Source organism: Cavia porcellus, unplaced genomic scaffold, assembly GCF_034190915.1.
Source record: "Cavia porcellus strain 051 isolate PalLab524CR breed Dunkin Hartley unplaced genomic scaffold, mCavPor4.1 scaffold_24, whole genome shotgun sequence".
In the NCBI taxonomy this organism is placed as follows: Eukaryota; Metazoa; Chordata; class Mammalia; order Rodentia; family Caviidae; genus Cavia; species Cavia porcellus.
The window spans coordinates 483,842-494,756 of record NW_026947507.1 but is presented as its reverse complement, the minus strand read 5'-3'; the positions used below and the strand labels follow the sequence as shown (position 1 = coordinate 494,756).

At 41.6% G+C, this 10,915-nt stretch overlaps 1 protein-coding gene across 2 annotated transcripts in view; it reads right to left on the bottom strand.

Annotated features, from left to right (window-relative positions):
• Mboat4 (membrane bound O-acyltransferase domain containing 4) overlaps positions 1–10,827 on the bottom strand; it is a 28,633-nt gene extending 17,806 nt beyond the window's left edge. The window contains exons 1-3 of one of the 2 annotated variants that reach the window (XM_003462619.4): positions 10,234–10,827; positions 4,926–5,082; positions 1,476–1,700 (exon numbers count right to left, since the gene is read on the bottom strand). In XM_003462619.4, coding sequence (XP_003462667.2) covers positions 1,476–1,700; positions 4,926–5,082; positions 10,234–10,627 — 776 coding nt within the window. In that variant the 5' untranslated portion in view covers positions 10,628–10,827. The remainder of the gene's footprint in view (positions 1–1,475; positions 1,701–4,925; positions 5,083–10,233) is intronic. The other variant, XM_063234557.1, reaches the window with a different exon arrangement.
• Between the last annotated feature and the right edge of the window lie 88 nt (positions 10,828–10,915).

Here is a 10,915-nt window from a genome sequence, read left to right as displayed (position 1 = left end):
AACAGTTCCACCTTCCAACCTCAAGCTCTTTATCTGAGTCTGAAGATTTAAGGAAACCTGACTCCCTCGTTTGATTTATCCTAGCTGAAATCAAGGTAGCCGCCAAGTGCCCAGCCCCTGCTAATTCACCTTCTGCTGTGGACTGAAGGTGTCCCTCCCAAATTCATATGCTGAAGTCCTAACTCGTGTTGCCTCAGAATGTGGCTGGATTAGGAGACTCAAAATCACCAAAAAGGTGATTAAAATGGGACCAGAGTAGTGGTCATAATTCAGTATGACTGGTGTCCTTCTAAGAAATTAGGACACAGATATATGCTGAGGGAAGACATGGGGAAGGCCTAGGAGAGACTTCAGAAGGCACAAATCCTGCAAACATTTTCCTCTTGGCCTTGCAGCCTTCTCGACAATGAAGAAATCAAGTTCTGTCATTTCAGCTACCCAGTCTGTGGAGGTTTGTTGAAGTGGCTCCAGCAGGCTGACATGTACATTCTCACCTCAGGTCTGCATCAGCCCTCTGCCCCATCCAGTCAGATCCTGCTCGGCTTGCCCGACCAGTCTGCTCAGGCCCTGGCTCTTGCACATCCCAGTCAGTAGTGTCCTGCCCACCCGCTGCCTTGCTGTTCTTGCCTTTCCCTCAGAGAATCAAGCCTGAAGACTTTGGTAACAACATCAGGGTTCTGGGTATAGGAGGGATGGAAAGGAAAAGAGAGGAGAGCAGTGGAGGGTTCGGGTCCAGAGAGCCAGCTAGAGTGGCATCAGGCTCTCCTCTGAGTGACATAGACCACACACCTGATAAGCAGAGAAAGCTGGAAACATGAGACCGTGAGAGCACAAAGGTATTTATGGCTCACAATGAGCATCTCAGGAGCACAGAGAAACACTGCTCTAGGCTGCCACTAGGTCCCCTTTGTTGTTCTTCTCTGACTAGGTGACTGTCCTTCTTGGGCCAATGAAATGACTGAATGAAGATAAAGGTTATAGGGCACCTGCCACCATGGGAAGGCAGCACAGTTGATACCGGAGTTACAGTGTGTGTTGGTTGGATGTCTAAACTGCCCATGCGAGGGGAGCACAAGATGCTGTCACTTCTAGGCAAGCTTTTTCTACATAGGCTTTGCACTCTTATTATCTACTCACACTTTTCTTATTTATTTTTTTATTTTTTTGAGGTGGGGTCTCACCATGTTGTCCAGGATGGCCTTGAACCTGGGCACAAATGATCCTCCTGCATCAGCCTCCTAAGTAGCAGACACTACATGCACACACTTGCATGCTTGGCTGCAAGACAAGTATTGTTATCCCCATATTTTTTTTCCCAGAAAAGCAGATCAAGTCTGAAAAGTGCTAACTAACTTGCACAAGACCACCCTTCGAATGTGGAAGAATTAGGATTGAAACCCAGTACTCAAGTTCTTCCACACTGTCCCAGGGAACCCCAGGCACTTCAAGGCAACCAGAGTAGCAGGGTACTTTACCTCGGGGAAGGAGGCTCTTGCAAATAGTACTCCGTGTAGTGCAGACCCAGGTGACACAGGGTCTGCCAGCTCATCTGAAAGGAGAAAGTCCATCTGTGGACATCCTGTGGGCCGAGCGAGAAGACCAGAATCACAGCACAGACCGCAGGGATGAAGATGAACATGGCATAGACACCCATGGCTGCAAAGGCCAGCACAACTCCTCCAGTCAGGAGAAAAAGGTATCTGGGAAAAAACAGACCGGGTGACTTCTTGGAATAATACGGCAAACCAACCACCTCAGAACTCAGTCTAAGGAAACCAGCCAAGGTAGGACCCATATAACTCATGAAGGAACCACACTGTTACAGTACCAAAGCTTTTCTTCTGTTCTGAAGAAAAGAAACCCTGAGAAAGAGCCAGGATCATTACAAAAACTGTCACCTCAGGCAACAAACCCTGACTCCTGGCTTGGTAGGAAACTGTCTCATGAGTACCCATCCTTCAAGTGGTTCCCACCCAAGATCCACCACTGCATCTCACAGTCCTGGAGGGTCCACTGGCAGGGCGTCATTAAAATTTCCCACAGGTTGTCTGATTGAGAAGGTATGCGAATGTACATGAAGGACCTAGAGGAACTCTCCAATTTCCTTTCCTCAACATGAGACCCCTTCCAAAGGGTGATGAATTAATGTACTGCTAATATATACATTTTTGCATGTTTGATTTTTTTTTTAATCAGTACTGGGGTCAAACTCACGACCGCCTGCTTGCAAGGCAGGTGCTTATGCCGCTGAGCTAAATCCCCAGCCCTCATGTTTGATATTTTTCCTAGGGGTGGTGATGGAACCCAGGGCTTTGGATGTGCGAGGCAAGCATTCTGCCACTGTGTCACACCCCTGCCTGTAAGTATTTTTTTTTTAGTTTTATTAAATTCTCTTTTGAAAAATCTACACAGTCACTGCAGATCTAATGACTGAAGAATCTTTATTCCTTCTTTGCAGCACCAACCTGGTCTTCTCTGTCCCCCTGACTTTCTTCATCCTGTTCTCATTCCTTCTGCCATTTTTTTTTGAGGTCTTTCTTCTCCTAGCAGCCATGTCTTGCAAATCTAGGCTTGGGTTCATTTTTCTTTGTGTAACCCAAAGAATCCTAAATCACACCAGTCATCTTATCACGAAAACAGTGTCTGAATCCAGATTGAAAAATAACATCTAGTGTGGTTTTCTACATTAGGACTAGTTTTCTCTTTCTTCTGCATGTGATTGCCTTTCTAAGATAAAGGATGTCAGTGATTTTCATTTCCACTGTAGTCATCAGTGGGTCATAAACTTCCTGGTCAGAATAGTTACTATGTCATCTGCAATAAGGGCTGATCCTCAGGCAGCCAGGGAAAAAAGGCACTGTTGTTTTTAAATGACGTAAACATTAAAAAAGTGGTTTGTGAACAGATGCCTTCCTCAGAAACCAAATAGATAAGGAACTGAAGAGGCTGGTAGTGTGGGGAATGTGTGTCATTTTGGTTCTTTCTGTAGTATACAAAGGGATATTTTTTTGAAAAAATATGGATTCTGAATTAATAAAGCTCAATAAAGGGAACAGGAAAAGTGTAAGACAAGAACTGGTAAGAGACCAAAAATTTGAGTCAAAGAAGCCTGTTGTTTTCTACCAGCTCAGAACCAGCAAGCTCTGCACCAAGTGTGCATGATGGTTCTGTGGCATGATGCAAGGCACATGCACATGAGAATTCCTTTATGTACCTCAGGTGTATAAAAACCCTCCACCATACCTGGACTTATCTTTATCCTAAGCTTAAGGTGTCTCCTCTCCATACTTGCTAAGCGAAACTAAAGAGGACAATTACCCCTTATATGGCAGAAATAAAAGCAAGTCACATCCCTCCCACCCAGAGGCAGCTCCCTTGGGGCTGTATAGACATCCAGGTAGCTACACATGGATACAATGTAGTGTGTATAATTTATTGAGGATTTTCAATTTTATTTCACTTCATTTTATACATTATGCTAATTATCCCTTATAAGAAATATTTTTAACCTTTAAAAGAACCCAATGAGACAGGCGTCATTATTTCCATCTTAAAGATAAGGGAAGGGCACCTCAGAGAGGGTTTATTCACACACACAAAGACACTTAACAAGTTGAGGGTATTAGAACACCAAAGTGAGCTATCTTAATCCTACAGTGAATCCGTGGGGTTTAACTCTTATTTTTTACTTTATTATTTTGTAATTCTTTCTGAACAGGAAACTTCCTTGTAACTGTTCCCCCATCTGCACCTCCTAGAAATAAAAGTAAGGGCCATCAGACAGTGGTGAGCATGTGATAATTTACCGTACAAACTCAGCAATCATGACTGTGAGACACAGATGGAGTTTTTAAAACCCCTACAAATAAAAATTATAATTCACCAAATTAGCAAATTATTAGGAAGTGGCCTGTGGACAGATAGATTTTCACCTTACGAAAGGATAGTCCACTAGAACTTTAAAAACAGGGACTTTTTCTACTGTAAGGAGTTTGTTGGATGTAAAAAAATCTCACAATCACGCGAACAAATCTCTAGTGACAACCTAAATCAAACCCCAAATTGAGATATAGAAAATCTATCAGGATTGTTTTGACTTATTTATCCAAAAACATGTTACAAAGGAGTTGGCTGTGGTGGCACACGCCTGCAAGCCCGGAACTGCAGCAGGTGAGTCACAAGGGTGCCAAGTGTGAGCCCAGTCTGGACAACTTGGCAAGTTAGCTAGACCTTGTCTCAAAATTTAAAAACAAATTTTAAAAAAATTAAAAAGTTCTGGGGATGTGATGCAATGCAAGGGCTCCAAGCTCAAATGTCCAGTACTGCAAATAAGAGGATTGCTCATTGCAAAGGCCCTGAGTTCAATCCCTTAGCACCGCCAAAAAAAAAACTGAAAGAGAGATGACAGAGAGAGAGAGAGAGAGAGAAATGTTGACAGAGACAGGGACAGATGGACAAGAGAGAAAGATATATGAAAGAATTTTTAAGTAAAATTGTATTTTGTTATAAATATCACATATAGGTGTTACTCTATATAAAATTTAATTTTATTGAGGATGATCAAAATCTATAAAATCAGTTCTGCTGAAGAATATCTGGGATCTATGTATGGCACAGAGATATACATTTGGAGAACTTCCGGTACCAGAGTTTCAACATCTGTCTTTCCCCAGAGTTTATTTTCATCTATTTCCCACTTAATATGAGTTGATCAGACTTTTAATCAATGCAGACACGATGTTAATTTCCAGGTCAGTTTTACTCTATTATCCATGTTCATTATCAAGCAACCAATAATCAGTGGCAGGGACGATGAGCTAAAAACAAGCATAGCTGATGTGTAATCACGCATGCAGTCCACTCTCTGCTTTCTGCTCTATTATTGTATTCCTAGATGTAAGAGCAAAAGAAGCCATCCAGCCTACCTGGCTTGAGTAGAAAATGAATTCCAGATGCAGAGATAATGAAACAGAAGTGCAAAAGGAAAAGCAGCCCCTTGATAAAATGACACAGGATGGAGGAAGAACAGCTCGATCCAATCCATTATGAAGCGGGACAAGGGCACTATCATTCTGGTAGCTTCTGGAAAGAAAAATTGCAGCTAGGTGTTTTTATATGACATCTGGGTGAACAAATCCAAACAAAAGCACTGGAGATAAACAGGATAAAAGCTGGCTTTCACATAAAGGCAGCTGCACCATGGAAACAAAAATACATTTCAGGATTCTGCTACTTCATAGTACGTACTAAGAACAGTGCTTTCAGAAGTTGAGGCTCATAGTGTACATAGCACATTGTTTACCTTCCTGGTATCACACCATCATATTTTCTTCACTAAGTTAACGAAAAATTTCATTTTCCAGTTGTAGACAGACAACTCCCTAGATTGGAGTGGGCTTGAAAGAACACAAACAAGAAGGGAAAAAAAACAAAATTTCCTCTTCTAACTAGCACTTTCCTCCTTATAAATTTTGAATATATTATAATTATTATATACTATACTATAATACAATTATTACTATATAATACAATTATACTATATAATACAATTATTACTATATAATACAATTATACTATATAATATCCCTGTTTCTCAGTTAATTGCCCACTGTCACAGATAAAATATGAGTGCTACAAAGAAAGTGCCTGGCTTTATTCCTGTACCACCAGAACACAAAATGATGCTGCACAATTACTTTGCAAATATTTCTTAAAGTTAAAAATATTTTTACAAAGGAGACATTTACAGAGAATCTTTACTTTGAGGTGTGGAGCAATAATACAGAAGTGACTTCCTAGAGGCAAGACAAGAATGAGAGGGCATGGGGACCTCTTCCCCCTTCAGTCTTGGCCCCAAACTTTCCAAGCTGGGGGTGGGATTAGCAGCAGCAGACACCAGCCAAGTAGGACATCTCCTTAGTGGTGATGGGATTGGCTGTTTGAATGCAAGAGTGTAGCCTAACCCTACAATAGCTCGGTCCCATGGGTCCCTGTAGCGATGGCCTCAGCCTCCACTCCCTTCTGCCACAGGGGTTTGCTTTTTGTCCAGGTGGGAGGGGGCCTGAGACTCCTGGTGGGAAGCTGGCTGTCTGGCTCTGTAGATCTATGATTCTCAGGTATGGGTGGAGGCTCTGGGGACCATCTCTGCTATTGGAAATACTTGGTCTCAATCTTTATCTGACATACTAGTAATAGCAGAACCTGCACAAAGTAGATATCAGAGTTAATGCTGTGAGGAGATAAAATAATGAGAGTAGTTTTACCAAAGCTAAAGAATTATCAAAAACTTTCTGCATTTTACTACTGATTTGAACACATCCTTAGAAAACTGATTGTAACAAAAACTCATGACATTTTTGGAAATTGTATGCTGTCTAGCAGCTTTGTGTGAATTTTCATACAAGTACTGTTTATGAGCTACATAAAATGTTATAAAAATAGAAAAAGAATGAAAAGCCATTTCTAGGCTAATGGATCCACCTGCTGAGCCTGGAGCAATACACATACAGGGGTGTCTCTGACTGGCTGTTTTTCATCTTCCTAGCTACCTGGAGGAACAAGCAGCCTACACACAGACCAGGAAACTACAAACTATAATCTAAGGGGCAAGGACCACATCTTAGTGAGAGAGAGCCAGCTCTGTACACAGGAGAAAACACAAAACTTAATGACTGGAGAACTTTCAGCAAGTTATTTCTCCATTTCAACACTTAAAATTAGATCTAATGATGCCTACCCCAATAGAATGTTTGTGAAAAATTGATAAGCTATGGAAAAGCATGAAGTATAAAGCAGATTGGATGAATACAGTTGAAGGTAAAACAATTGAATAATAAAACTCATGAGCATTATTGGGCTATTGTTTGTGGTGTTTTCAATGTTTCCCCATGTATTGAGGGCTTGGTCCCCAGCCTGTGGCACCTTTGGGAGATGGTGGAACTTTAGGAGGTGGTGCGTAGCAGAAGTCAGTTATGTCATTGAGGGTGGGCTCTCAATGGTTTACTGTGACTCTGGCCTGGGAAGTTTGCTGTCTGCCACGTGCTCTCCACCATAATTCACTGCCTTGCCACAGGCTACAAGGCTAAGTGACCATAGACTAAAACTTCTGACACTGAGCTACAATAAACTTTTCCTTGTTTTGATTTTTTCAGGCATTCTGCAGCAGTGATGGAAAGCTGACTGATAGAGGCGATTACATCATGCAGTCTTTGTCCTCAAACATGAAAAATAGTGTCCAAAAAGAGCTATTTGCCCCTTCTACGAGGTCAGCATGCAGTAAGAATCACCTGTGAGGATGGACCCTTTGCCAGACAGAGAATGTCTGGTGCCTTGATCTTGGACTTCCCAGCCTCTAGAACTGTGGGCAGTAGATTTCTAATGTTAAAATTTTTCTGAATATAGTGGGTCCACTGCTGTGTCAATTTAGCTAAGCTACAGTCCCCAGTCATCTAATGTAACTGCTAATGTAACGCTAATGTAACTGCTCCATAAAAGTGTTTTGCGGATATCGCCAAAGTCCATAACTGTTAATTTTTTTAACTAATTAAGTTTATTGGTATTTTTATACATAATGATCACATTCATCACAGGGAAGTTATACCTGCACAGGATAAAGTTTCTTTTTTTTTATTACCCCACCCTCCCTTAAATCTTTTCCTCTCCTTATTTACAAAAACTTTGTTTCCATTTTCTGCTTCTTTTCTCAATTTTTCTTTTTCTTTCCTTCCTTTCCTCCTCCTCTCTCCCTGGTTCTCCTTATCATTTAAGCATTTTCTTCCTGTTTCCAAATATCTGTTATACATTGTGGTCCTTATTTACACTTTTGGTTTCTTATACCAGAGAAACAATGCAGTATTTACATGTATGTCTGATTTATTTCACATAAGGGTATGGTCTTAAGATTCATCCATTTACCTAGAAATATCTCAAGTTGAGACATTTATTTATTTATGAATGAGTGGCACTCCATTGTATTTTTTTAAAAAAAACCACATCTTCTTTATTCAGTCATTGGTTGATAGGGATTTGGATTGTTTCCAAGATTTAGCTGTTACCAACTGTGCCGCTATAAACATAGGTGTGCATATATTTCTGTGGTATGATGCTTTTAATTCTTCTGGGAAGACACTAAGAAGGGGAACAGCTGAGTCCAATGGACCCTCTAATCCTAAGTTTTTTGAGAAATCTCCACATTAATTTCCACAGTGGTTACACCAGTCTACATTCGCATCAGCAGTGGAGAAAAGTTCCTTTTTTCCCACAGCCCCTCTGGCATATCTTGATAATCTTTTTATTGATTTCTTGATAATCACCATTCTTTCTAGAGTGAGATGGAATCTCAGTATTGTTTTAATCTACATTCCTCAAATGATAAGTGATGCTGAAGATTTTTTTCATATATTTGCCATTTCTACTTCTTCATCTGAGAAGTGTCTATTCGTTTCAGATGCCCATTTTTGGATTGAGTCTTTAAATTTGGGGAGGGCTTGCTTTTTTGAGTTCTTCATATATTCTAGATAGTAGTCCTTTGAGGAACATCTGGCAAAATTATTTTCCTCATACTGAGTTGTCTCTTAATTTTATTGGTGGGTTTCTCTTAGTGTGAAAAAAGTTTTTTTTAATAAGATGAGATCCCTGTTGTTGATTATTTGTGATAATTGGTTAACTTTAAGGAAAAGAGATTATACTTGATGACGATGGGACGGGGTGGGGGGTTGACACCATCTGGTAAAAGGATTAAGAACAAAATTGTTTCCTTCCAAAAGAAGAAACTCTGGACAGTGGCCACAGCCTCTGCCTGAATATCCCTGCTTGGTCTACAGATTTTGAACTTGCCTAACCAGGCCCATACACCACATAATCCAATTCCTGGCAATAAATCTTTTGTACACATCTCTTTCCTCCTTTTCTTTCTGTTTTCTTTCTTTCTTTTTGAGACAGGGTCTTGCTGTGAAGTTCAGGCTGGCTTTGAACTCACTATGCAGCCTAGGTTGGCTTTGAATTTGAAGCAGTCCTCTGACTCAGTCTCCTAAGGGCTGGGATTACAAGTGCGTGTTACCATAATGCCCTTGCTAACCATCTCTTTTGATTCTATTTCTCTGGTTGAATGTGACATCTGAAATTAAGAGTCAGAAAGTGTTGGAGGAACGAGTGGAATTCACAGGGGTAAATTACCTTGGATTACTGGAGAAATAAAATGTAATGGAGCTCTGAGAAGAGGAACATGAGATATGAGAAGAAAGAAAATTTACCCCCAGAGATACATTATTCAATGTAAAATAATTGGATTTTTCTTTTGAGACAAGTTCTAAGTTGTTCAGTTTGCCTTGAAGTTGTAAATCTCTTGCCTCAATTTTCCAAGTAGCCAGGATTATAGGCATGTGCCAACATGCCTAGCCCTGGATTTTACTTTTAAAGGATGATTTTTAGGGAAGAATAGTGGCACAAACCTGTAATTCCAGCATTCAGAAGGCAAGAGGTAGGAGGATCGCTAAGAGTTTGAGGTCAGCCTGAGCTACATAGTGAGTTCAAGGCCAGCCTGAAATACAAAGCAAGACTTGTCTCAAGTTATAATAAATAAAAACAATAAAATAAAGAATGGTTTTGACTACTAGAGAATGACTTGACTGGGGGCTACAGGTGGGAGGCTAGGGTTTGTAGTAGTCACCTTTCCCACTGCTGGAACAAAGTATCTACATGCACAAAGGAAAAAAGGGTTGTTCTGTTCGGCTCATTGTTACTGAGGTTTCCATCCATGGTTGCCTGGCACTAAAGCAGAAACAGCATGGAGGACAGGCAGGGGAGTGGAAAGCTGTTCATGCCTGGCAGCCAGGAAGCAGAGGGAAAGAGAAAGAAAGAGAAAGGGGACTGGGAACAAGAATACACCCTTCTGGGTCACATTCCCCGTGACCCACCTCCTCGAACCAGTTCCATCTTCTAACAGCACATTCAGCTATAAATCCACCAATGAATTCATACACTGATAACTATGGTGCCCCATGATCCAGCACCTTCCAAAAACCCTACCTCTGAGCACATACACCTTTGGGGGGATTTTTTTTTTTTTTTTTTTTTTTTTTGTACTGCAACTCATGACTTTGGGCTTTCCAGGCAGATGCTTATGCCACGGAGGTAAATTCCCAGTCCCTCCATCCCATTTTTGGAGACGGAGTCTCGCCAAGTCACTAAGTTGCCCAGGCTGACCCAACTTACGATTCTCCTGCTTCAGCTTACCAGTGTGCTGGAATGAGAGGTGGGGGTCCACTTGTCCAACTTTGAGAAACATTTTTGGGTATGATTTTAGCGTAGAGCACGGAAGGAGCAGACGAAAGACGCTGTGGCTGTGGTTACACTCGAGGTGGTAAATCGCATAAAGTTGAAGAATGAGGCCCAGAGGTAGGACGGGCAGAGCTTGCAAATGAATTACATGCATGAGGTGACACGTGCCAAGGATGTCTCCGAGTCTGGACTGAACAGCTGGGTGTAGGTGGATTCTATTGCTGAGATGGAGACTTGAAAGGGCGACGAATTGGAGGAAGGTAGGGTTAGTAATGGACAGCTCCTGTTCTGGATGTTTTAGGTTCAAGACTGGGAATGCAATGGGCGTGGCGCACAGTCGAGGGAACATGAAGGGTGACGCTCCGCAGAGGATAATTAAGGAACGTTAAGTGTGAAGCTCAGTAATGGTACAATGTGAGAACGCCAGCCAGACGGGGACAGCGTTTAACCATCGGGAACGAGCTCGCCCAGCAGTGGCCCAGGGCCTGGAAGGAGGAATCCTCCCCCGTAAAGGAAAGCCGAAAAGCTACATCCAGTAGGAGGGACAGAAGTAGGATGCGCTCCTGAGTATTGAGCAAAAATGAGGTCATAGCGATGCCCACGAGACTGGCATAAACATCTGTTTTAAATTCGAGTC